This window comes from Podarcis vaucheri (assembly GCF_965113315.1).
Source record: "Podarcis vaucheri genome assembly, chromosome: 11".
Lineage (NCBI taxonomy): Eukaryota > Metazoa > Chordata > Lepidosauria > Squamata > Lacertidae > Podarcis > Podarcis vaucheri.
In genome coordinates this window covers 21730581-21757107 of record NC_138749.1, presented here as the reverse complement: position 1 = coordinate 21757107, position 26527 = coordinate 21730581, and the positions used below count along the sequence as shown (strand labels likewise).

General features: G+C 44.1%; 1 protein-coding gene across 6 annotated transcripts in view; it reads right to left on the bottom strand.

The window, feature by feature from the left end:
- The window catches only part of PARP8 (poly(ADP-ribose) polymerase family member 8), a 159476-nt gene that overhangs the window by 13718 nt on the left and 119231 nt on the right, over positions 1-26527 (bottom strand). For all 6 annotated transcript variants that reach the window (XM_082241864.1, XM_082241868.1, XM_082241865.1 and 3 more), the window contains 5 exons: positions 26364-26459; positions 8519-8611; positions 4420-4545; positions 3382-3447; positions 1236-1303 (listed from right to left, as the gene is read on the bottom strand). In XM_082241864.1, coding sequence (XP_082097990.1) covers positions 1236-1303; positions 3382-3447; positions 4420-4545; positions 8519-8611; positions 26364-26459 — 449 coding nt within the window. The remainder of the gene's footprint in view (positions 1-1235; positions 1304-3381; positions 3448-4419; positions 4546-8518; positions 8612-26363; positions 26460-26527) is intronic.

Here is a 26527-nt window from a genome sequence, read left to right as displayed (position 1 = left end):
TAGTACTAAAGTATCACTAGCAACAACTAAAATCATATCTAAAGAATTTTTTTGTTTTTGGAAAAGCTTGCCTAAACAGTAAAACACTGATAGATGAGGGTATTGTCAAGTGAGGGGCTGAGAGTTCCTCTGCACTGACACAAAGAGGGTCGTTTCTCTTCTTTCCATTAGCTGAGCCTTCACATTAGTCAGGGCATAGTGAAGGGCGTCTATCTCAACACTTAGGGCACAGGGAGGCAGATATGGGAAGAGGTGGCCCTTAAGGTCCCTGTACAGTTGTACCTCGGGTTAAGTACTTAATTCGTTCCAGAGGTCCGTACTTAACCTGAAACTGTTCTTAACCTGAAGCACCACTTTAGCTAATGGGGCCTCCAGCGGCTGCCATGCCGCTGGAGCCCGATTTCTGTTCTCATCCTGAAGCAAAGTTCTTAACCTGAAGCACTATTTCTGGGTTAGTGGAGTCTGTAACCTGAAGCATATGTAACCTGAAGTGTATGTAACCCGAGGTACCACTGTATATGAAACAAGACAGGTACCAACTATCAGGTTGGTTTTCCTATAAAAATACTGGCGGGTACCTTCATTCCATTTTATTTAAGCCCACACAGATGATGGAAAGCCCCCAAAGTCTGGCTCCCTCACCCCAAGATAGCTTGGCCATTTGTATCATTCTGCCAAGCAGAAATGGGGATTTGCCATGCATTCATTAAATCAGCGTCTTAATGTATCAAATGCATTTAACTTCATGGGCTCCTTGTGTATGCAACAAGTGAGAATTTACAGGTGTGAAATGATTTTGGATAGTCAACCCATTTTTCTGGGGCTCATTTTCAATATTTTTTTTTCAATTGACATTCACAAATGAATGGCATGATTCATCCCCATAGGGTTGCATTTAACTTTCCCAACAACTGCACTTCTTTCGAGTAATAGGAAGCCTGCGCCTACTTGCCATATGCCCATTCTATGGCCCAGATCCGTCTTTAAAAAGCAACCTTAAAAATTCAACGAATGAAGTGGAGCTGCTGTATGTGCAGGATAAATAAGTATGAATGGACTTCCCATTACACCAAATAGTCAGGCAAACTGCACTGCAACAAGGGCTGTGTTGAATATGGCAAGATCTTCTCTCACAGGAGATGATGGATTGTGCCCTACATCAATGGGAAATGGGATCTGCTAAGAATGAATCATGTCATCAAACACTTAGCATGCCATCTAAGTGAGATCTTTACCATTGCAGAAGAGGATGAGCAAGTGGGTCTTGTTTGTCCATCTGCTTCTTTATTTCTAAATAAGGTGCCTAGGAAATAATAACAGTGTTACAGATAGCCAAGGAAACATTCTGAAAGCTAGACGACAGAAGCTAGGGTGGATTCTGGTAACTCTCCCCACTGGAAAAGGTGCAGGAGGTTTCACCAATATGCACAACAAATGGAATCGCCCAGCAAAATCTTGCCATTATCCTTACCTCCTAATGGGAATCTGTTCAGGGTTCCAGTTAGCCAGCCCTAGTTCCCCAGTTTCCTTTTCCAACTTTCACTCAATAGTCTGCTGCAGCTGAGCATGCTCAGTTCTTATTGGGCTGGGTATTTTTCAGAGGGGGCTGCATGCACCTTAAGGGATTTTTTGTTTTGTACTTCTGCAAGTCTTGACATTTTTCTGATTAAAGCATTGTTAGCCTCTGTTCCCCCCATGGACTTGCTTTGGCTGCATTTCTGTTGGCGCTCAACACCTGAGCTTGCTAATAGAGGAAGCAATTCAGTGCCAAGTGTAGACAGAGCTATCTTTTTTGGTGTGGAAACCATTCTTCTTGTATTCTAAGACACGTTGACTTGCAGCTCACCAAGACTCATCACTGAAACCAGAATTCATGTGCACCAAAAGGACCAGTTAATAGTGGCTTCACTTTCAAAGCATTAAAGATGCTTGTAAGACTCAGACAACAGGCCAGTCTCCCTAGAGATCCATTCACAATGATATCCTCATATGACAAACTATCTTTATCCCCATTTTGTAAAGGTCAGCTCACTTGTTTATGCTTCATACTGACTCATAACCCTTCACAAAAATACATGAGTGGATCCTTGCAAAACAGCGTTAAAGATAGCATGCTCAGGAAAGAATGCACAATTGTTTAAAGAGAAGCACGGGAAGAATCAAATACTAGAATTATTACAGGAGAATTCTAACTGTAATGTTGTCTATGCAACTAGATTATGTCTACACTTACTCTTTTTGGATGTAATGATAAACATGGTCTCAAATTCAAGTGCTGCTCCTCACTCCCTTCCAGTGTGACTGTGAAAAGGTGAGATGCCTTTACATCCTGTTTAGGTTGGCCAGTGTTTGTCTTACAGATAAATTAGTGAGAACTCTGGTTAGTTTTGTTTGCTTGGAGAAGTCAGGATCCAACCCTGGTTTATGATCCCAGCTTCGTAACAAATAAGAGTTCCCACCAGTTCAGAGATAACAGAGTCTTTGTGAGCTTCCCCTGCACTTGACTTTGGATGTTCACAAGAAGTCCTGATTAGTTTAAAACTGGAAGAGGATACCTTCAGTCTTCCCTTCACAGCTATGTGGATGGAGGAGATGGGAGGAGAGAGCACGTGACCTTGAGATTTACTGCTGCTCATGCAAATAATGACAAATCATGCATCACACCTGAACCGAACTGTCCAGAGCAATCTTGTGTACTCTCCTAATGTACAATTCTTATGGACTCATGGATTAATGAAGTGTATGGCAAGGCATTCACTTTGTCAGGTTTACAGCACAACTTGAAAGGATATAACAGAAACTAGCTTCTACTGAGTATTGAGAAGTTCACACTACAACCCCCAGCCCACTCCCCTTTTACTTAAGCAAGCACACTTTTAGTTGTAAAGCCATCATCACAGCAGATCATCACAAAATCAATAGAGTTGGATCCAGAGAGGAGCCATGCTCAGAGCACATCCATTGGCATCAATGAGAATTAAGCTAACTATGAACCAATCCAATGTCTCCCCTCACCTCTGGCCCTTTAGAAGGCTTTGGCTTGGCTGTCATATTGCATTCAAATAAATATATACAAATATACTGAGCAGCCACTGATCACTGCTCCATTCCATTGATGGTGGGAACAATCTACTGCTCCTAAGCAGCCTCCGCTGAAAATAAATACTTTTGTGTAACTCTTGCTCATTTCCATTTGAGCTTTATGCGCCTGCCTTCTGGTTCATTGATTTTATGTTGTAGCTTGCTGGACTTTCAAAGTCTATTACTTTGATAGGCTTTTCTTGTACAGCTCTAGTAAAACAACCACGCAAACAACATTGCAAACTCATAAACAGATGTAACATACCAACAGTTAAGGAACAAAATGAGTTTTATGCTTACCTGCGTCATTTCCCTTATTGAAGTAATACTATCCAGTGCTTTCATGACTCGGTCATAATTCTTCTTCTATGGTGAAACAAATGAATAGATTAAACACAATAGATTATGAATGGATTAAATGCAAAGCATTAAAAAACCCTAACAGTGTACTCACAAAGAGCAGGAATCATTGTACAATAGTACATAGATCCCATGCATTACAGATAATCTTCTATAATAAACATCTGCCTATTTGCAAATGAGGTTTGGATGGGCTGATCTTTGCTTGAGAAGACTTCTTTATTTTGGGAGGCTTTTAAACTGTCAGAATTGAAAACTTAAGTTGAAAACTGTGTGATAACTGATTTGCTCCTTCTATTCTATTTTTAGTTTGCGATGCTTATGTTGTGGTTTTTATAGCACTGATATTGTTATATTGTTCTGTTGTGATTTTCACTGCTTGTAAGCTGCCTTGTTGAGTAGCTGTGCATCAGACCAGTAGAATATCTTTTTAAATAAATCTTTTGTTTTGTCTTCTTTGGTGTCCTCTGCCCTGGGCCATTGTTGGGGTCCAGAGATTGCACACACATGAGGGCGATGGTTGGTTGGTGGAGGAATCCTGAGTGAATGGCTGGGAAGTGAAGATCTCCCAGGGTGAGAGGCCAGGAGAAGAAAGAAGCGTCCACCACTTTCTACAGGTAGCAAGGTTTAAGAGCTATTTTTGAGAGAGGACTCTGTGTGTTCTTTTTCTTTCTCTGTTTTTATTTAGCTTAGTTTCTTATTGTATTATGTAAAAGCTTTAATAAAATATTATGGCGGGAAAAGAGATGGCGGAAATTGCAATCCAACATTATCTGGATGACCACAGGTTCCCCAGCCCTCTCTAACTGCTCTACAGCACTGTTTTAAGCATTCAGAAAGGGCTGTTTTCCAAATGTGATCCATCCATCCTTTTGCACAAAGCTATACCTTTTCTGAATATTGCATCGTGCCTCTGAAGAAGGATTCACATTCAAAACATATTAGACTCAAAAACCATAAAATGTAGAAATTACTTACCCTGGGATTAAAGGCCAGCATCTGAGAGTCATTAGGATCAACTACAGAAGGATATGGCTCAAAAATGACAACTTTCCTGGGTGATTCCAATGCAGAGCGGCACATGGAGACCAACAAGTCTACAACCTGGAGATAAAAATGGAAACATGCACCGTCTCTCTTTCTCTCTTTTTGCGAGAAATAATATCTTTGACCCTTTTCCCCATGGCTGATTCATCGTTTTTCAGCCTGAGGGATACATACTCTATTGGGCAACTTCAGGAGCCCAACTCCACTGGTGAGCATGACCAGAGGCAAACGGGAGCAGAGCAAAGAATGTAAATATATACAACAGACTAGCTTTACACACAGCCTCACACACCCCTCTCTTTCTTCCAATGAAGTAAGCAAGCAGCATTATCTGAGTTCAAGGATACATTCCAGCAAGGCAAAAACACTTTAGGATAGTAGGGCTGCGGCATGGGAAATACCATATTTTTTGCTCTATAGGCTATTTTTTGCTCTATAGGACGCACTGGACAATAAGACGCACCTAGTTTGGGGAGGAGGAAACAAGAAGAAAAAAATTCTGAACCCCAGAAGCCAGAACAGCAAGAGGGATCTGGTTTCTGGGATAGCCTCTTGCTGTTCTGGCTTCGGGGACAGGCTTTGAAGCCTCCACAGGGCAGCAGGGTGCCTTCACCCCGCTGCCCTGTGGAGGCTTTGCGCAGCCATCCCCAAGCTAGAACAGTGAGACGGAGGGCTGCGCAGCGCTCCGTCTCCCTGTTCTGGCTTTGGGCTTATCCGCGCAGCCTGCATTCGCTCCATAAGACGCACACACATTTTCCCTTACTTTTTAGAAGGGAAAAAGTGTGTCCTATAGAGCGAAAAATACGGTAGATGATGTGACTGAGTGGAGGCTATGTCATGATGCACAGCCACCACTGCAGATGGCTAGGAAGTAATACTGCAGCTATCAACTCAGTAGGCCAGTGACATAAGGGGCCAATTGGGTTTCACCCAATTATATAAAGCTGCTAGTTTTGGGCTGGCTCCTCACCATGTTCCTCAGGTAGAAACCCCATTCAGGGATCAGATCACTTACTCAACCAATAAGCAGAGAGCAGCAAGTTCACACTTCCTGATACACTCATTCACTTAGTGACTGGATGGTGCCATCACAGAGGTCTTATTCAACAGGACCAGAAACATAGTTGGTGGCACAGTTCCTGATCACATGGAGAAAGCCCTCTGCATTTATACAGCTGTCTGTGCAGGGCATTCACTTGCTTACTTCCAAAATATCACTCTCAGCTAGTGATAAAGTCCTGAGCTGAGAATCTTATCTTTCATAACACAAGGAAAGAATGATTCCTCAAAATGTAGCTGTAAACTTACTTGGATAAATTAGTTAGCAAAAATAATGGCACTCTAAAAGGAGACCATTTCTGAAGAAAGAAAGGAGGACTTTAAAATAAATAAATGATTTGACCATGTGATGTTAAGATTGATTTCAACTAATTGTAAGGTAGAAAAATCACCTGCCAAATATCCTGAAATTCTAAGTTGCACATATATGATTATTCTGAAATGGCACGAAAAGAAATGAATGATTTTGTTCAGAGTCCCTCCCTCTGTCTTTCTATCTTAGATTTAAAATAGTTCACTCACTGAACCCATTTAAAAAAGAAGATGGATTTTGATTAACAGTTCCCTCTGGTTCCACCCACAACCCCAGACAGACTCTGACTCATGCCAATTCTAAAACCTTTATGCTCAGCTCTCTGGAGGGAAATAAAAAAATAATGATCCTTCCAATAAGTGAAACAAAAAAGGAAAAACACCAGGAAGAGGAGGCAGATCAAGGCTGCGTTCCTCATCCTCCTTTGCACACTTGGAACGATTGTCACCGTCTAGTTGCCAGTGAACCAGCACACCAGTGCTGCCCAGAAGGAAGACTAAATGAATGAATTGCCAATAAATATGGATTCAAATACCAGCTTAGTCAAAGAACCACTGGGTACCTAATGTCCTTTGGCCCTCCAGATGGTGATGAATTCCAGTTTCCATTATCCCTGGCCATTGGCCATGCTTCCTGGGGCTGATGTGAGTTGCAGTTCAGCAACATCTGGAGGACCCAATGTTTCCCATGCCTGCTCCAGGCAAATGTAGATAGATGGTACTTTAAGGTAGCTTGACCCACTGAAATTCTAAAACTAGTTTACAAGCTGTTGGGAATCACAAGTGGGGAGAGCACTGTTGTACTCAGGTCCTGCTTGTAGTCTTCTCGTTAGCATTTGGTTCGCCACCACGAGAACAATGCCAGACTGGATGGGTCTTTGGTCCGATTTAGGGGTCTTCTTACGTTGTTATCTAACGTGGTGACCACTATTGTGACAGACCCAATGGCCCAGTTGACTGCTCACCTCTTCTTCAGCCATTTAACAGAGAATCAAAGTCTCCAAAGAGAGCCAGAGAAAAGAACATCTTGGTGCACATTTATGAACAAGTGGACAGAGTGAATCTCAGGGAGACCTTTTGGAGACTACTAAGTCTCTGTGTTTATCTGGGTGTCTGCTGTGGAAACTAACAGCTCAGCTATCCTTGCTAGCATGCTTGAATTCCAGACTGAGATAGTAACCAAGTAACCAAGCTAAGGCACAGGAAGAGAGAAAGAATGGTTTAAGATTTGAGATTGGGGAAGCAAGACTCATCTGTGCCAGGGCTCTGTTTATCCGCTTGTGTACTTGCTTTAGTATTAAAATGCTGGGAGAAGGGAAATTTGATCCATTCTTACTTTTGACGTTTTGTGCTGTCCTGTTTTGTTTTGTAGTTGTTGTTGTTTTTAAAAAAATTATTTATGCTTTTCGGTTTATGCATTTCACTAATTTTACAATCATTTTAACATTGCAAAACTTGACTTCCTTCCCCCTCTTTCTGTGGTTCCTTAAATTTATTTTTAATGTATTCTGCATATCCAAAGTTCCGTCCTGTTTTATTAACATACAATAGTTTTTTAAAATATATAATAAAAGGCTAAAATAAGGAAAACGACCCCTGCTCTTACTTGTCTTGACAATGCGCTTTCTTTATAGAGTCAGAGGCAATGGCTTTGATTAGATCTGGGAATTTGGAAAAGTGTAATACTGTAGGCTTCCCATCTTCTAGGAAAGGGCTATCACTCAGGCAGGAATTCTTGGTCTTTGATACTACGTCACCATAGAATCACAGAACTGCAGAGTTGGAAGGGACCACAAGGCTCATCTGGTCCATCTAGTCCTGTAATGCAGGGATATTTTGCCCAACATGGGGCTTGAACCCACAACCCTGATATTAAGAGTCTCATGCTTTACTGACTGAGCTATCCAGCAACCAGTAGTCTGGGCTTCTTTCACTCTAACACAGGGTCAGTGGGCACAGGTTGGGCTGTATGTGTGGTGCCCCCGATTCCCAAAAGGCTGGCAACCCCTGCTGTACCCAAAGTGCTCCGAGGGGAGCCTATAGGCAATGGTTCCCATTCCACAAAAATCTGTGCAAAAATTGGGCATGTCACTGTGAAGACTTTGGAATCAAAATTCCTTCATCTCTCTACTCAGCCATGAAGTTAATTGGGTAACTTCTCTGCCTACCACTCTCTTAGGGCTGTTGTGAAGATAAACTGGGGTGGGCATTGGGGGTTAGGAGAACCAGCTTGGAAGATACTCTTCATTCCCTGGAGGGTTTTGGATAAAGTGATATTTTCCTAGAAGGGTTGAGAAAAAGAAAAGTCCCAGCCGTTTTCTCAGGAAAACGTCATCTGTGATATTTTGGCTCCGCTCTAAATAACACTGCGTTTAATGTGAGATTTCTTATACTTCAAGTACAGGAAGAATTTCAAAAGAATAAAATGAAAGCTTGAACTTTTAACTCAACTTTTCATTTGCTGTAGGGTGAAATTTGAGCACTTCTGAAAATACCAGCTGCTCAGTAAAATCATAGCACCATTAGTCCTCAGTGCTTTGGATGCAACAGGGGGAAAATAAAATGTAGCAAAATGACATGGGAAGATGGGAAGATGCTTAATAATAATTGAGCTGGCAATGCAAACATCCTTCATGATCGTGTATTTGTTTCACTTTACCTGAGCCCCTGTTGCGATTTCATCTGCTGCTTCATTCATCACACCGAGAGTTTGGAAAGCAAATACACACAGCTCCCGTTCACACACGGTAGGCTAAGATCGGGGTGGAAAAAGAGAGAGAGAATCTGCATGAGTTGCGTTCATGAAAATTTAGGGAAATGCCCAGCCTTATGAAGGCTTGTATACTGCAAGGGCTTCATGGAGTACATACATGTATATGACTTTGTTGGGTTAAAAGGCAGGCTATAAAACAACAACAACAACAGCAACAACAACAACAGTTTGTCTCTATAGTCTTTGAAAAAAAGAATTATCATTATCACCACGATCATTGTGTTCATTTGTATGGCACTTTCCTACAGAATTTTGCCCCAAGAAGCTCACAACACACCAGGTGAACCATTAGGTTTAACAATTCAAGAAATATATACGACAAACAATTGACAATTATAAAGAACAGTAATATCAAATACAGAAATACAACCCTGTCAATCCATACAAGTTTGTATGGAGCAATGCAAATAACTCAATCTAATTTAACAGCTCAAAACTAAACAGGAGAGAGACTTATGCCTAACACAAAAATAAAAAAGTAGTTATACGAAACATCCATAAGGCTGCAGATGATGCTATTTCCAATAATTCAGATCCAAGGTTCAAACTCCGCCTCTCTCACCTGGGAGACTGCAGACACTGTCAGCCTGGCTCTCACCTAGAGGGGCCTTATGACCACTATTATCATGGGCTCTCACTCCACACAGAGGCCAACAACTTTCCTTCCACATTCTCCCACCAATCAGCACAGAACCATAGAATAAACGTCATTGCAGCAGTGTCCTAGGCCTCTGAGCCTTGGGAAATGTACTGTAGCTCCTAGCTGATGCCCACAGTAAGGACACAGTGTTTAATGAATGCCAGAGACTGCAGTAGGTTAACTGTAACTGACACTTTTTTGTCCCAAAGCATTTATGCACCAACCCTAAGAAAATCACTAAGAGCAGAGCCACATCAGAGCTACTATTCCCAGCATGCTTGACAAACTACAGTTCCCAGTATGCTTTGTGAGAAGGCATGTGCTTTAAATGTGTGTTGAATGTGCTTATGTGTGGTGTGGATCTGCCCTAACAAAGAACTTGTGTTTTAGTCCTTCATTCTAGTTTCGCTTCCCATGCCATTCCATAAAAAGTAATGCCTGCCCGTTCGGAATCCCATTTCACCACAGGCTGCATTTTCTAAGCCTTCCTGGAAATATAGATAATTATTTCTGCTGGTTTCCTTCATTGGCAGAATCTTGATTAAAGCAGAGGCACTTCCCTAAGTTTCCTGTTCAACTTCTCAGCTACTTGTAAAACTCTTTATGCTCTGGAGATGGAAAACACTCCATGGCTTATCCTGCCAATGCATTTATGCATTTGGCTGCCATCAGGATAACTGAAGAATCTGTCTTACTCTGCTCTAGGGGTCACTCTCGGCAGAAATGAAAACCAAACAAGAATGTGTGCCAAGTGTTGGAAGAAATAAATACAAAACTATAGAAGGGATTTGCTCTAAGAAAAATAAATTTTAAAAACTGCATCCCTGGCTGCACAAATATTCGCACCAAGATTCCCCTTGCATTTTGAGAGCATCTAAACCATTTTGTTTGCAGGAACTTTTCCCCTCCTCTCTTTACCTCAATGACTGCACGATGACTACAACACTGAAATATTTTCACAGGGATTGCTTTAGAAAAGCCATCATCTTTCAAGTCCTATAGGGCATCAGTCATTTGATTTATCTCATCTGCCGTGCTACATTGAATTAGGCAGCAGATGAAGCTGAACACCATCCAATTCACTGTAGCATGGCACTCTAGTAACAGAAGAAGAAGTGTGTTTATTACCTCCAGCGGCACTACGTGCACACACTTTATTTAGGAGCCTCGGGCATACAATCAGTTACTCTGCATTTGGCCCATGTGCTTCAGTGCGTCCAGTTCTGAAATTATCACCCTGGGCAGGGCTGGGCCAAGATATTTTGGCACCTGAGGCAAGCTGCAATGTCATGCTCTGTATGAAGGGATGATGGGAGCAATAGCCCACCGACAAAACGGTGCTTCCACCAGGGAAGAAAGGGTGAGTGAAGATCTACCGTATTTTTCGCCCTATAGGACTCACCGTCCCATAAGGCGCACCTAGTTTTTTTTTGGGGGGGGGAATAAAGGGGAAAAAATTATTTCCCCCCCAGGCACGGGGCTGGGGTGGGGGAGGCCTGAGCTTCCCCCGACCCCAGCCCACAAACAGGCAGCTCTCTGCAAGCCGTGGGAGTCCAGTGCTGGCTCCCGCTGCTTGCGGAGAGGTCCGCGAAGCCTGGACGCGCTGATCTCAGCGCGCGCAGGCTTCGGCATGCAGGCAACTCTCCGCAAGCAGCGGGAGCGCTCCCGCTGCTTGCGGAGAGGTCCGCGAAGCCTGGAGAGCGAGAGGGGTCGGTGCTCACCGACCCCTCTCGCTCTCCAGGATTCAGCGAAAGCCTGCATTCGCCCCATAGGACGCACACACATTTCCCCTTCATTTTTGGAGGGGAAAAAGTGCGTCCTATAGGGCGAAAAATACGGTATGTTGGGAACAAGGGGGAAGGAGACAAGCAGTGCCTCTTGATCACCAAGACACCGCTGTAGAGGTGTCATCAAGTTTGGGATGTCAGGTTTGCATTTTTTGGGTACAGAAAATATTGGTTTAATGTGTAGAAATCTTTCCTGTTTGGTTTAAGAAGCTTCTGGAAATTTATTTGCGTGATACAAGCTGGTGCAAGCTAGAAGTTTCTATCTGCCAAGTAAGTTTCCATTCTGCCTGGAAACAAGCTGAAGGTTCCTGATGTTTGGGTTATTCCTTCAGAGAAGCTGAGTTAAGCTGGTTCAAACTGGTCCTGTTATCTTTCTCTCAAGGTCATGCTCTGGACTATAAGAACAGGCCAGAGGAAGCCTGAGTTTCTACTTACTGTCTCTCTTTCCTTCTTGGTTCTCTCTACTTAGTTCCTGTGTGGGAACTAAGTATGCTTAAGTGTTAAGTGTCAGCGGCGTAGCTAGCCACTCGGGTGCCAGGTGCTGTGTACGTGTCCTGCAGCCAGTGGCGGGGCGAGCCACCCATGGGGGCGGGATGCGCTGTGTGGAGCCTCTCTGCTGCCTCCCCTTCAGCTGTAGGGCGGCAGAGGGAGAGGCAGAGGGCAGACGCAAGTCCACGCTGCCATTTTAGGCAGTGCGGAGCCTGCCGGCACCCAAGCCACCACATCATTCCCAAGAGAGATGCATGGCTCTGGCACGCTGCAGGCCCCATGGTATGTGCTGGCCCCCACAGTGTGGCGCCCAGTACCAGCCACGTTTTGTTAGCCCAATTTATTATTATTAGTATTCTTAAAAACTCATAGTTTGGTCATTTTGTCACCCCCCTCAATGATGACACCCAGGGCGATCCACAGCCCCCACACCCCCTTCCTCCCTCACTGCTCAGTGTCTTGCTCTAGATCATTATGGAGCAAAACTATGACAGGGGTGCTAAGGAGATGGCAGACCTGGCTTCCAATGAGTGCCATTGCAGCAGTAGCAGCAGCAGCAGGCAATGTGCTCCTTGATGGACAGATCTGCCGACCCTGTGAATCCTGCTGCCCGAGGTGTTTTTCTCGCCTTGCCTCATGGGTGGGCCTGTCCGGGCCTTGAGGAATTGTCCCCTAAACATGGATGGCTAACAACCCTCGGAGACAGAATGGTGATAGGATTGGCCCAACATTTAATGGAAAGGCCGTGGCTAAGAGAGATGCAGCTAAAGAAAGTTACGCCTTCTAAAAATCTCTTTTACACAACTCACAAAGTGGCCGCGTGTCTGTCTTTAAAGAGGATGATCCTCTTTTGGGGAGAAGCCCCTTCTTGAAGGGCTGTCCATCCACAGTTAACAGCAGGCTGAGCAGGGGTGCAGGCTGGGAAGCAGACTGAGCAGGCAGGCAGGTTACCTGGTTGTGGCGTAAGATTGCATCTCTCTTTAAATTCTAGCAATTAATTCCAGATTTGCATCTATAAATATAAATTAGCATCTGGATGTTTTATTTCTTTTATTAGCTGATTCAAATGCAGCTATTAACAATAGCAACAGATCACGTTATTTAAATTCTAGTATTTATTTTCAAATTAATTGGATCTATAAACTAAGCATCTGCATGGGATTTTTTTCTATCTGTTGATTCAAATACAACTCATAACGGCAGTAATGACAGATCACATTCTTGACAAATGGGATTGTTACAATCGTCCAGAACGCAACCTGTTACTATTGTTGTAAGTTAAATTTGTACTAACAAATAACATAAATCCATAGAAAGCATACGCATATTTTAAGTTTTTAAAATTGTCAACTTTTGCTCTGTTTTTTGGTAATTCGCTTTTGGGTGATGTGTAAGTGGCCATACTGAATTCAAGATGCAGGAGCCCAAATTTGCATCTGCTTTGAACACAAGATACCAGAATCGATCCCAGGCATTTCCAGTTAAAAGGTCAGGAAGCAGCTGGTGACAGCTAACATACTGCATTAGACCCTAGGCATTCAATGTAAATAGACCTGGGCTAGATGGGCTGATTTGGTACACAGCAGTTTCATATATAGACAGGTTAAAGAGTGGCATTTGGCAGGTTATAAATGGCCCACTGGTGTTGCACTGATGGAGGCAGTACGCAATTTATTATTTTAAACACACTCTGGGATCCATTTGGGTTCTCTGTCCCTGGTCTCAACAGTCAATATGTAGGAGCTAAAAGAGGCAAACCGTGCAATGCAGGGAGATTGCAAGGGTTATTCTTTGCAATCACCCTGAATTTCCCCAATGCCAGCAGTAAGATCAGCCAGGGCCTTCTTGATAATGGCCTCATTGTTATGGAATGCTTTTCCTGCAATAATTCTGCTAGGCTGTTGAAGGTCAGCTTTTAAAATGGGGCTTTTGTCTGAAAATATTCTTGAAAATCTTGTTTTACGTGACCCTGAGCTGTTTATTTATTGATGTTCTTATAGTACTGCTTGGATGTACACTCCAGGTATTGCTAGACTAAAGTAAAGGGACCCCTGATCTGTTAGGTCCAGTCGCGGACGACTCTGGGGTTGCGGCGCTCATCTCGCTTTACTGGCTGAGGGAGCCGGCGTACAGCTTCCGGGTCATGTGGCCAGCATGACTAAGCCGCTTCTGGTGAACCAGAGCAGCGCATGGAAATGCTGTTTACCTTCCCGCCAGAGCGGTACCTATTTATCTACTTGCACTTTGACGTGCTTTTGAACTGTTAGGTTGGCAGGAGCAGGGACCAAGCAATGGGAGCTTACCCCATAGCAGGGATTCAAACTGCTGACCTTCTGATTGGCAAGCCCTAGGCTCTGTGGTTTAACCCACAGTGCCACCCCCTAGACTACAACTCCCATAAGCCCCAGCCAGCATGCCTAGTGGTCAGGGATGAAGGGATTGCTGCCCAAAACACCAGGTTAGGGGGTGTCTGGTTTAGATCTATGAGGCTAAAGTGCTGTCTCCCAAGTAATATGTACCAATTTGATATGTATGCTTAATGTTAGGTATAAATCATTTTTTGTGTATACCATTTTATGAACACATGGGCAGCTCACAAGTACAATCAGCTCCATTTCAGGAATGCAATGGATGATCTGAACCCAAACAGGTCAATGTGAAACTTTTCTGTTCCCTCAACCACAGTGAATGAGGCCAACTACTTTGCTTTTTCTATCCTGCATTTCACCGTGAATGCTTCTAGGTGGTTTTCTCACAGTCTCAGCCATTCATCATGAACATGCAATGCAATCCAAAATACAATGCCAGATAAAAGCTACATTGTGTTGGGCAATCAATCTAAACACGCACGCGCCACATGACAGTAACAAAACCAGCAGCAATAATCAGGCAGCGAGACAGGGAAAAAGTCTAGCTATTACTTCCCAAAAGCTCAAAAGGATAACTTTGTTTTAACTTGGTGTCTAAAAGATAGAGGAGCAGACACAAAACAACTGTCTTTCAATAGTGTCCCATGACTGGGGCGCCACTGCAAAGAAGGTCTTCTCCCTGATACTTATGCACTTAAGCTCTGAAGGTGAGCCACCTCAGTGATGACCTCAGTAAATGGGAAGGTTTGTTTGGGAAGGATGAAATCTTCCAGGTATGCTTGGTCTCAGGCATTTGGGGTCTGGGGCTGATAGAAGTTGGAGTTCAACAATATCTGGGAGGCCACAAGTCAAAACCGGTTCTTTGAATTGTGGCCAGAAACACAGTGGGTTTGAAAGAGAGACACATTCAGTACAATGGAGCCCAGTAAACAACTCAACCATCAGTTTCTTTTGCTTGTGTGTGTGTGTATGTAATGACTTAATTATCCCACTGGCCACATAATACTATAAGGTGGGATGGGGAGAGTAAAGTACTTAGATTGTGCAAGAAAGCACAGTAGTACCTCAGGTTACATACGCTTTAGGTTACATATGCTTCAGGTTACAGACTCCGCTAACCCAGAAATAGTACCTTGGGTTAAGAACTTTGCTTCAGGATGAGAACAGAAATCGTGCTCCGGCGGCGCAGCAGCAGCAGGAGGCCACATTAGCTAAATTGGTGCTTCAGGTTAAGAACAGTTTCAGGTTAAGAACGGACCTCCGTAACGAATTAAGTACTTAACCCGAGGTACCACTGTATTGAATATCACATAATCCAGGCATGTCCAAAGTCCATTTTGGGGGCCTAATCCAGCCCGCTGGTTGGTTTAATCTGGCTCCTGTGGTAGTTTATTTCCTGGGGTAAAATCCTTTTAAAAAGCTCAATCTGAAAGAAAGCTCAACTTCAGCTGGCCCTCACGCACGTTCACTTCATCAAATCTGGCCCTCTTTGAAAAAAGTTGGGACACCCCTGAGTCATAATCGAACTGTTCAATCAGGGGGTTGGGCTCGATGGCCCTTGTGGTCTCTTCCAACTCTATGATTCTATGATTCTAAGTGTCCATTCTTTCTGGGACCTGAGGAAATCGCCTTCTCATTTTTTCATTAGAGCTGTCCCATTCTTCAGACTTCAGCTCCCTCTCCCAACATCTCTAGAACATCAGCCTTTTGGTAGGCCACAGCTGGTCTTATCCTTACTGTCCATCAACGTTAATACATGAACATCCAAAGTAGCCAACATGGCAGCCTCCTGCTGCTGGTGGACTACAACTCCCATCAAGTCTCAGCCATCACAGTCCATGGGCAGGCATGATGGGAGCTGTAGTTCACCAACATCTGGGGAGCACCACATTGGCTGCCCTGATGTACATGAACACTAAAGAAGCCTCATAAATAAGCCCACAAAAATTACTAGTCTGCCATTTTTTAAAAACTAGCATGGTAACAGGCTAATGGGGCAGGAGTTTCCTACCAAGTGGATTGGCAGAAAAGGGCAGAACTAAGAGACAGAATTCCTGTCCTCCACTGGTCTCATGGAAACCATACAGAGTGACCACTGGCTTATATGGAATTCCATTGAGATGGGTAGCCGTGTTAGTCTGGATGAATGGCTAAATACCTGGCTACAATATGCAAATTATGGTTCTTACATTGCACACACTGAAGCTTCTGAGTTCTGTTTTGAATTGCTGGTTTTTCTAATGTACCTTGAATCAAAATAACACACACTGGCTTTGCTTTTTCAATCCGTGCAGGGCTGGCGGTTGCACAGCAAACGAATGCAGCAGACATGAGGCTAAACCTTCAATAATCTGTATTTCTGGAAGGGGGTGAGTTTCATAACAAGGCAATGATCCTTGTTATGAACAGGTGCTCCAAGCGTGTCTCTGTTTTCGCATGTGAAACATTGGCAGTGATGTGACATTCGTTCAATGATATGCTGGACAGCAGGAGGGCAAGATATCCCAGCCACAAAGGCATGCTGTTTGTGCTAATTTATAGCCTTCCAGTTCTCTTTCCATTAAACACAGACACACAAAGTTCCAATCCTATCGGAGGAAGTGATCCAATTTATCCAGTTAATTTCTCAAAGCTTTTATGAAGCTCAGACGAGGAATGATTACAAGGACACTAATAAGGCTAGGACATAACTGGCACTCCAAAGTATACTATTGATCTAAAAATAGTGTAGCGAAAGGAACGGTAATCTCATAGCAGCTGTCATTAAGAAAGAAAAAGGAAGCATTAACAGTTTCCAGAGTTCTACTTTAAAAAGTTTTTTGCAGTGGGTATCAGCCTTCAAGGCAATCCCCATTCCGTTCCTTGGCTATGAGGACATTTTCTTCATGAGACTAATAGAGGAAACTATATTCAACTTACTGCCCAAAGTTAAGAAGAGGAGGATTGTCCCCCCAGCTTAGTTTGCCCTCTGTGCTATAGAACTAAGATGTTTCTTCAAATTTCCTTGCATTTATTTTTCTTTTATGTGTAGAAATGTTTTATATATACGGAACCACTCATTTTCTTAATGATGAAAATTCAGCTTCATTGTCTTTGGGTGAGGGGGAAGTAGTTTGTTGTCTTTATTTATTTATTACATTTATATCCCACTTTTCCTGCAATAAGCTAGGAGGTGGCATACCCTTTCTCCATGTTGTACATGCAGCAACCCTGAGAGGTAGGCAAAGTTGAGGGGCAGGGAGGGACTGGCCCAAGGGTATGGCTGAGAGGCAATCTGAACCCTGGTCTCCCAGGTCCTAGTCCAACCCTGTCTCAACATGACACCACAGTTTCGAGAAAGTGCTTGAGAATCTAGTTTCTACACACACGCCAAACACCATTCTCTATCCCCCATCCAAGCAAGCAAGAGGTATTATCAGGGTTCAAAGACACATTCCAGCCAAGCCAAAATATTTGGAGTGCAAAGCAGGGCAGCCACTAAGGGTTGTGGTCTGGGGAGGTTTCTGGGGGCCATAAAGGGAGCCCCAGAGAGCTGCATTTGGCCCTCGACCCTGAAGTTTTCCACTACTGCACGACAGCATGAAAATTACACTTGAATCTTCCAAATTCTGATAGTGCATCCCCATCATTATGCCAGAAGTGCCATAAAACAGCCCGAGTGCATAAGAGCTGGAGGCTACAAATTCAGATAAAATGTTTTGACATTGGATTTGCCTTTCCCTTTTGCCTTCAAAGCATCGGATGGGGGAGGAGGGGGGAAACTCTCCCAGCAGAAGAGAAAAATGCTGCATAGATGCAACTTTGCAAAAGTGAGATTCTTTCTCTGAAATGTGAGGAATAAAAGCAGGGCAGAAGAAGAGAAGCCTTGTCTCTCAGCCCTCAGTGCTCTTCTCTACCCCGCACCCTCGCCTTCCTGTGCTTTGTGGCGACATCCTGCATCTCATCCCAAGAGAGGCTGTGCCAAGTTTGCAGAAGCCAGCCAGCAGTGAAGAATGATAGAAGTTGGAAGGGGCTGTGAGGGTCATCTAGCCCAGTCTCCTACAATGCAAGAATCTCAACAAAAGCATCCATGGCAGGTGGTCATCCAACCTCCACTTAAAATCCTCAAATGCAAGAGAGTCCACCACCTTTTGAGGGAGACTGAGAAAGAAGACATAGACTGAAATGACTACACTTTCTAGACACTGGATTTCAAATATGCTGGATAGTATGTTTTCCCACAATTGAAACAGAAATAATTTGGGAAATAAGGCAAGGGGGGGAGAGCAGAGGTCCAGTGGGGAAGGGAAAAGTCCCACTAGAGCAGCGGTTCTCAACCTGTGGGTCCCCAGATATTGTTGGACTACAACTCCCATCATCCCTGAGCTCTGGCCTTGATAGCTAGGGATGATGGGAGTTGTAGTCCAACAACATCTGGGGACCCACAGGTTGAGAACCGCTGCATTAGAGGTTGACCATTTCAATAATTAGACTGAATTGCAAAGGATGGCATTTTGCTGGCAAACAGCAATTTTGAAGTAGTTGGGATCTCAAATCAAGTTCATATGCCTGATCTGGATCGGGGACCCAAACCTGTTTCCTGGCAAAAAACCAAACCAACCCACATCTCTCTCCACTTGGTGCTATTTGCCCTGGAAATAAATAATAAAAAAAACTTTTAAGGGCAAATGTGAAACATGGGGAGGATTGGTAGGAAATAAGTGTGGAGTCCTGATCCAGATTTAAAACATATTGTGGATAGGGACTTCAGGGCTGCTATTCCTTCATAATAAAAGTAGCCACTTTTAAAAGTGTGTATACTGTAACATGTAGCACGGTGCTTAAAGTGTGTTTTTTGTGACAGATAAAAGCAAGTTTAAAACTCCACTGTGACCTTCCTTCAACTTTTCTTGCATTAGTGGCCACAGAGCAAGGAGAGTTGTGCTGATCTAGACCCAGACCCATTCATTTTTTTATTTAAGGGCAATCCAGACAGGACCTTATGTGGCAATGGTAAAGCAGTGGAACATCTAGCTTGTGCCAACAACGGAAAACAGTGATCACCAGCTGCTAAACAATCTATCATTCACAATGGGCAACAATGAAATGTCGTCGCAGAAAGGTCAGCATTTTGCAATTAAGCTGATGTGTAGTTCTGCCAGCCAGTGGCGTAGCGTGGGGGGTGCCAGGGGTGCCGGCCGCACTGGGCGCAACATTTGGGGGGGCGCGTTTGGCCGGCCCTCCTCGAGGAAGCAGGAACCCCACTGTCCTCGGACCTCCTCCGAAGGCTGGTGGTGGGGCGGAGAGACCTTCTCCCCGCGCCAGCCTTCGGAAGGCTGTCCTGAAGACTTGTGGTGGGAGCAGTGGCGTAGCGTGGGGGGTGGAGGGGGGCCTGCCGCACCTGGCGCAACATTGGGGGGGGCGCGGAAGAGACTCGAGTGCTAAAATCCATGGGTTAGGGGGCGCAAATTACTTGCCTTGCCCCGGGTGCTGAGAACCCACGCTACGCCACTGCTGCCAGCTATAACCCCTTGAGATTCTCAAGGGTTTGTTAAGAATAGATAGATGATAGCTAGATAGATAGATGATAGATAGATGATAGATGATAGATAGATAGATAGATAGATAGATAGATAGATAGATAGATAGATAGATAGATGATAGATAGATGATAGCTAGATGATAGCTAGATGATAGCTAGATGATAGATAGATAGATAGATAGATGATAGATGATAGATAGATAGATAGATAGATAGATAGATAGATAGATGATAGATAGATGATAGATAGATGTAGAGCATTTGAAGGGCTTCAAACCAGTGATCTTAATAAAACACAAAACAACCCTGTAATGTAGGTTAGTATTCATCTGTCCATATTACAGATTCCAAAGGGAACATAGGAAGTTACCTTATACCAAGTCAGACCACAGGTCCATCTTTTTACCTCAGTATTGTCACTCTACACAGACTGGCAGTGGGTTTCCTGGGTTTCTGACAGGGATCTCTCACTGTCTTACCTGGAGATGTCAGGGATTGAACTTGTAACATCTGTGTCATGGTCCTAAAGCTAAAGGCAGAAGCTAAAAGAGAGTGACTTGCTGAGGAGGCAACTGAGCTGATTCCTATGCAAGTTTATAGTTCAAATACACGGCTGTCAAACTACATTGACTCTCCTCTCCAATGCATATCTTGACACATTTCGTTCATTTCTAATATTATTTAATTAAAAGGTCAGATGATTCTATTTTTTAAAAAGATCAACTCAAAAGGAGCTGCTGATTGCTCTGAAGATTTCTTTAAAAAAAAATCCAATTATTTTAAATAAAACTATTTTAAAATACTTTAAAAATGACAACCACACATCTTCTCTGTGAGATGTCAATTATGAGAGTGCATCATTTAATAATATAGCATGCTTATTCTTCAGAACTCCCCCCCTCCAATTTTACACATTTCCCCTATAAATGTTTCCCTAGAAGTAAGCCTAAGTGAGTTCAAGGCAGCTTACTTGTGTGTAAGTAGCACCATATTTCAAGAAACTGGATTGTGATCAGAGGAAGGTGATCAAGGTGATCGAGATTCCTATGCACAATGGGCGAAGGAGTTGGGGATGTTTAGCTTGGAAAAGCAAAGATTAAGAGGAGACGTGATAGAGATCTTCTTTTGAACTAAGTTCCTATGAGCTTCATTGCCAATCTTCCTGCTTCTTTGCCATTAATGGGAAGGTGGGTGGGGGAATAGTCTGAGATTTCAACACAAGGTGGCACCCTAGAGGAGAGTTTGCAAGTTGATTGAGAAAGCATTGAGGCATATTCCTGTGGGTCCCCGTCCTGTCCCCCCCCCCCCCCGCTTACTGAAAAGTTCCATCAGCTTATCTGGTATACCATTCATGCTAATGCCTGAGACACAGGTTGTTGCTGGTGCTGTTTTGAACTATTCCAAATATGCCCTTTTTTGCTAGGTAAATTATTCAGAAATCATGCAGAAGAACTTTAGCAAACAGAACATACATAATTTAAGGAGACTGAGAGGGCAGATTCACTGTGTCACGACACTAACCGTCACGATGACCTCCTTTTCTTAAATAGCATCTTTAGTTATCAGCATTTTTCTTTAGAGTATCTCAAGGAGCAGATGATAACATACAGGAGAAGGACCTTTGCTCAGTGACAGAGCATGCCTTGCATGCAAAAGGTCCCACGTTCAATCCGTGGCCATCCCTGTCATGGGGCTGCTGAAAATATTCCACACCCCAAACCCCAGAGAACTGTTGGTAGTCAGTGTAGGCAACATTGAGCTATACTTCAATACTTTGGCCACCTCATGAGAAGAGAAGACTCCCTGGAAAAGACCCTGATGTTGGGAAAGATTGAGGGCACAAGGAGAAGGGGATGACAGAGGACGAGATGGTTGGACAGTGTTCTCGAAGCTACTAACATGAGTTTGACCAAACTGTGGGAAGCAGTGGAAGACAGGAGTGCCTGGCGTGCTCTGGTCCATGGGGTCACGAAGAGTCAGACATGACTAAATGGCTAAACAACAACAACAATAATAATACTCCTATGGATTCTGTCAGTACAGCTTATTCTGGGCTAAAGGGTCTGAGGATCTGAACCATGTGTGGAAGCTTCAAATGGTTGCAGTGTTAAGAGAACTGTTCTCTAGAACCAGGGCCGGCCCATCCATGAGGTAAGGTGGGGTGTCTGCCTCAGACGGCAGGATCTACAGGGGCAGCAGATCCAGCCTCCAAGGAATGCATCACTCACTGCAGCCACCACTGCCACAGTGGCAGCAAAAGCTGTGGCATGCTGCATGGAAGCTGGATCTGGCACCTCTTCAGTACCCCACCCCCCATGCCTCCTCTTTTCTCTTGGAGAATAGGAGGCACTGCTAGTCTACTCCCACCCTTGTTCTCGGTGTAGAACTTTATTTCTCCCTTGTTCCTAATTTAGATCTTCCCTCCCCTTGTTCTCTGGCGGTGGGGCGGTGGGTGGGGGAAGAGCGGAGACACACACCATTTTGGGGTTCACCTCAGGTGCCAACATATCTTGAGCCAGACCTGCCTAGAACAGGCATAGGCAAACTCGGCCCTCCAGATGTTTTGGGACTACAACTCCCATCATCCTTAGCTAACAGGACCAGTGGTCAGGGTTGATGGGAGTTGTAGTCCCAAAACATCTGGAGGGCTGAGTTTGCCTATGCCTGGCCTAGAATATCAAGGTTGCATTCCATGCATGCTTCTTGTTTGTTATTTATATATATATTACTACTATTATTAATTAAATTTGTATTCTGCCCTTTATCCAAAGATCACAGGGCGGTTCACAACATAAAAATGGAAAACAAAAACACAAAATGTGTAATAAACCAAAACAAAGCCATTGTAACCCACAAACACATTTTAAAGGCCACCGGGATGTTAATATGTGGATGATTCAGACTTTTATCTAGTGTCATCAGTATGCACATCGTTTCACAGTGTAGCAGAAGCAAAACAAGGTGTCTGCCCTCAGGATCTTACAATCCAAAGCTGCAATCTAACAGAGAGTGCCGCGTGCTTAACTCTACTGAAAACCCAAGAGATATGGGGGAAATATGCTATCTGCTTTTGAACAGAAAATCAGGTTGGTACAATAAGAAATTGCATGTCCTGCCTCCAAGGATAAATTTAGGGCAGCGTGCATTCTGCAAGCATCAGATCATAGATTTCATTTCCTGAATGCCAGCATCTAATGTCTTGAAAACGGAGAATAACTCTCAAAAGTCAAAGTGGAAGGTGGGGAAGGAATCCCTAATTTATACAAATTGAATTTAGCTTGCTGCAGGATGTGGGCTACCTTGTTGCAGCATACACAAAGATGGGCTAATGTAAACAGGATAATGCTGGAGAACCAGTTCCCATCCTAGTTGCACCTCTTCCTGCCTCTAATCTTGCCCCAAGAGAGTAAGCTCTCCCTAAGCCAATACTCTTATCAGCTATGAAGTTAACACTTGATGGGAGGATGGAGGGCTAACTATGGCTGCATACACAATATATATATATAAGAACTTTTAAAGCATAACCCCCTCAAAGAATCCTGGGGTCATTTACTTATAATTAACAGTAAAAAGTACTAAAACCCGTTGACATCTGTTTGGCTGGATGGGCTTCCCTAGCTGGGCCCTCTATGAAAAGAATAGTCCAAGGTTTGGTGCATTCCCAAGTCCAAAGGAAACCCCATCAGCTTCTATTGCCACAATTAGCATTTTGTCTCTTTTAAAGGTCAAATCAGATGCCTTTGTCCTTTGCCTTTTTTAGAAAGAAAGAAATAACAATAAATAAATGGCTTGGCCAAGCTGAAATCTGCCACAAGTCGGCGGTTGTTGTTGTTTTTTAAAGAAAAGCAGGGAGCCAATTTCCTCCCCAATAGCATTTGTTTGCTAGCTCGCTTGCATGCTTGCTTAGGTCCAGCTGTGGATTGTCACCTCGTCAATTCTTAATCTCCTTCATTGTTATTCTGGGATTCCTTTGAAGCTGTTTATCTAAAGGGAGAAGGCAGCCGAGGACAGTGCTCTCTCTGCTATGTGCTAAGCAGCTGAATGAGAAATCCTGACTCCCTGAGGTTCCCCCTCAAAGAGCCATGCCTAACGGGCAGAAAATGAAATGAAAATATCCCGGCAGCTGTACTTGAATAGAGATGGAGGGTGTTTGTGGTGGTGTGGGGTGCAGTGCTGAGTGGGTGGGGGCACAGTAAGAAATCCACCCTGGATATAACGCTCAGTGTCAGTCTGCCAGCTGCTCTTTTTCGGCGGAAAGTTCTGCCTCCCTTCAACTTGCTGCCCATGCAAGTTCTTTAGTGCACAGCCTGAAGTTACTCTGGCTGTCCTGAGTGCAAAGGGGGATGGAAACCCGGGAGGAGACATGGGTCAATGTTGTCAGCAACCCGCCTCCAGCAGATTTTGGTGGTCAAGGACCAAGGAAAGGTTGCCAGCTGTGAAAACCAGCAGAGTTCGTGCGGGCTTAGTGTGTAGAAGAAGAAGAAGAGTTTGGATTTGATATCCCGCTTTATCACTACCCTAAGGAGTCTCAAAGCAGCTAACAATCTCATTTCCCTTCCTCCTGCACAACAAACACTCTGTGAGGTGAGTGAGGCTGAGAGACTTCAGAGAAGTGTGACTGGCCCAAGGTCACCCAGCAGCTGCATGTGGAGGAGCAGGGAATCAAACCTGGTTCACCATATTACAAGTCCACCATTCTTAACCACTACACCACTCTGGCTCTCTAGGGTAGCTAGCTGAAGGGTGGGGAACCTTTTTCAATCTGATGGCCACATTCCATTATGGAAAACCTTCTGGGGGCCACATACCAGAGCCAAACGCAAGAGTGGGCAGAGCAATAGATGCAGCGGCGCTTAAGGTTACATTCCATTCACACAACAGTCACAAAACAAACACACAAGAAGAGCCTGTTGGACCAGGCCAACAGCCCACGTAGTCTAGCATCCTGCTCTCACAGTGGCCAACCAGGTGCCTGGTGGAAACCTGAAAAGAACATACACACACACACATCCTGTCTTCCAGAGGATGCTTTTTAGCCAGACACAAGCTGGAATGGAAAGGGGTGTCCCAAGAGCCAAAACAGACTGTGTGCAGTAATGTTCCTTTCCACTTCAGCTGATTTGCAGTCAGATCTGTGCAGGGGTGGCTACAGATGGCTCAGTTCCTGTGCCACATGGCACTGGCACAGAGGCCTTTTCCCACTGCCCAAACCTGGATGTAGCAACCACTTTCTCTGGGCAGTGATGGTCAGTATGTGCAAGCCCACTTGGCTGCTTATGTCTGCCTCCTTTCCACTCAAATATCTCTCTCTCTTCCCCCTCACTTCTGTCCTTGAGTTAACTTTGCCTAACAATCTCAGCTGTTGTTGTTTTTCTGTGTCTGGCTGGGTAGGAAAAGAGAGGGTTCCTTTTCGCTGGCTGCACCCAGATTAGGGAACACTTTGCCTTGTGAAACACCGTAGGCTCCGCTCCCTCACTGTTTTTCACTGCTTGTTGAATACCTTAAAAAAAATCCAAGCTGGTTTTTTTTTATGAATTAAGCATATGTTGACCCTGCCCTTTGGTGCAGTTTTTATGAGGTTTTTTGTGATTTTATGCTTATGTTTATTTATTACATTTCTATCCCCTCCTTTCTTGTAAGAAGAATGGGCTCTCCCCATCCACGTTTCATCCTCACAGTAACAACCCTGTGTGGTAGATTAGTCTGAAGGACACTCACTGGCCCAGTTAGCTTCATGGATGGGTGAGGATTTGAGCCTAGTCTGACTCTTAACCACAACGTCACCGTGGCCTATATGCTGTAAGCCCCCCGATGTGATGTATTTACACTAGAAGATGGGTGTACATGTAAATGCTCTAATAGAAAATAAAATAGTATATGTTAGTTCCAGAGGCAAATGGGTAACATTTGACCTTCTAGCTGTTTTGTTTTAAGAGCATCTATCTGCACAATGACAGAGGACAACACTGGAGGGTATCAGCAAACCAATTTTTTATGACAGGAGCATTTTATGGATGGACTACAACTGCCCTAGGCCACAATCCTGGCTCCCAGTCACGTTTCAAAAAGAACCAGCCGAGTGCCAAGACCAAAGGCCCCTGAAGAGTTCTGGCTGCACTGCTGGACGAAGGACATCACACCGTCCCATTAGCACATTTCTTTCATTTCATCTCTGAAATCTGAAGTGAAAGAAGTGAGTGGTTTATTTGCTTCCATACATGCGCATCCAACTGACACACGATCACACATGAGCGCATTGCACCAAACTTAGAAGCAACTTTAAAAATGGCAAAAGTGTCCCTAAAAGGGCCCAGAAATGGCAAAAAGGCACAAAACAGTGCCTAGCAATCCTGTGAGCCTTCGCAACTGCAATCCCAGGAGCTCTTGCACTGACTGCTGAGGCCTGTGGAGAGCTTGAGTTTGAGCAAGGATGTTTGGAGGGATCAGTTGTGGTGGAGTCTGATGGAGTTTGGAAAGTGCTGCTGGTTTTTTAAAGGATTATTCAAGGGTTTACAGAGGTTTAGAGGCTTTTCCAGTTGGCACAGGGAGCCAACACACAATTTGTTGTACACTGCCTTGGTATTCTATGGGGGGGGTCCATTTTAAATAAATAAATATAAATAAATGAACTGCATGAGCATACAGTTCAAGTAATTGAGCAAGTAGATGCACAGATTGTACACTCACTGAACGCAAGGTACAAATGCCCCTGTGTGCTTTACCAGCTGTTTACTCTAAAGTACTAAGGAACATGCAGACACACATGAAAACACACCACATGGTTGCATTCGGCTTCCCCCAACCTGGTGACCTTCGGATGTTTTGGGCTACAGAAAATGGCTGTGGCTGGTGGGAGTTGTGGTCCACAACATCTGGAAGGTAGCAAGTTGGGGAGGCTGTTTTAGTTCAAAGAGCAAGAACATACCCTCAGCATGGGCCCATTTTGAAACACATGTGGCTCATCGCAGACCACGCAGTATTCGTTGAGCACTGGAATCCGCTGTTCCGCAAACTCAATCGTCTGAGGACAACGAAAAAGAGAACAATACAATCTGCTTAAAATAATTAACAAGCAGCTCCACGTCCTCC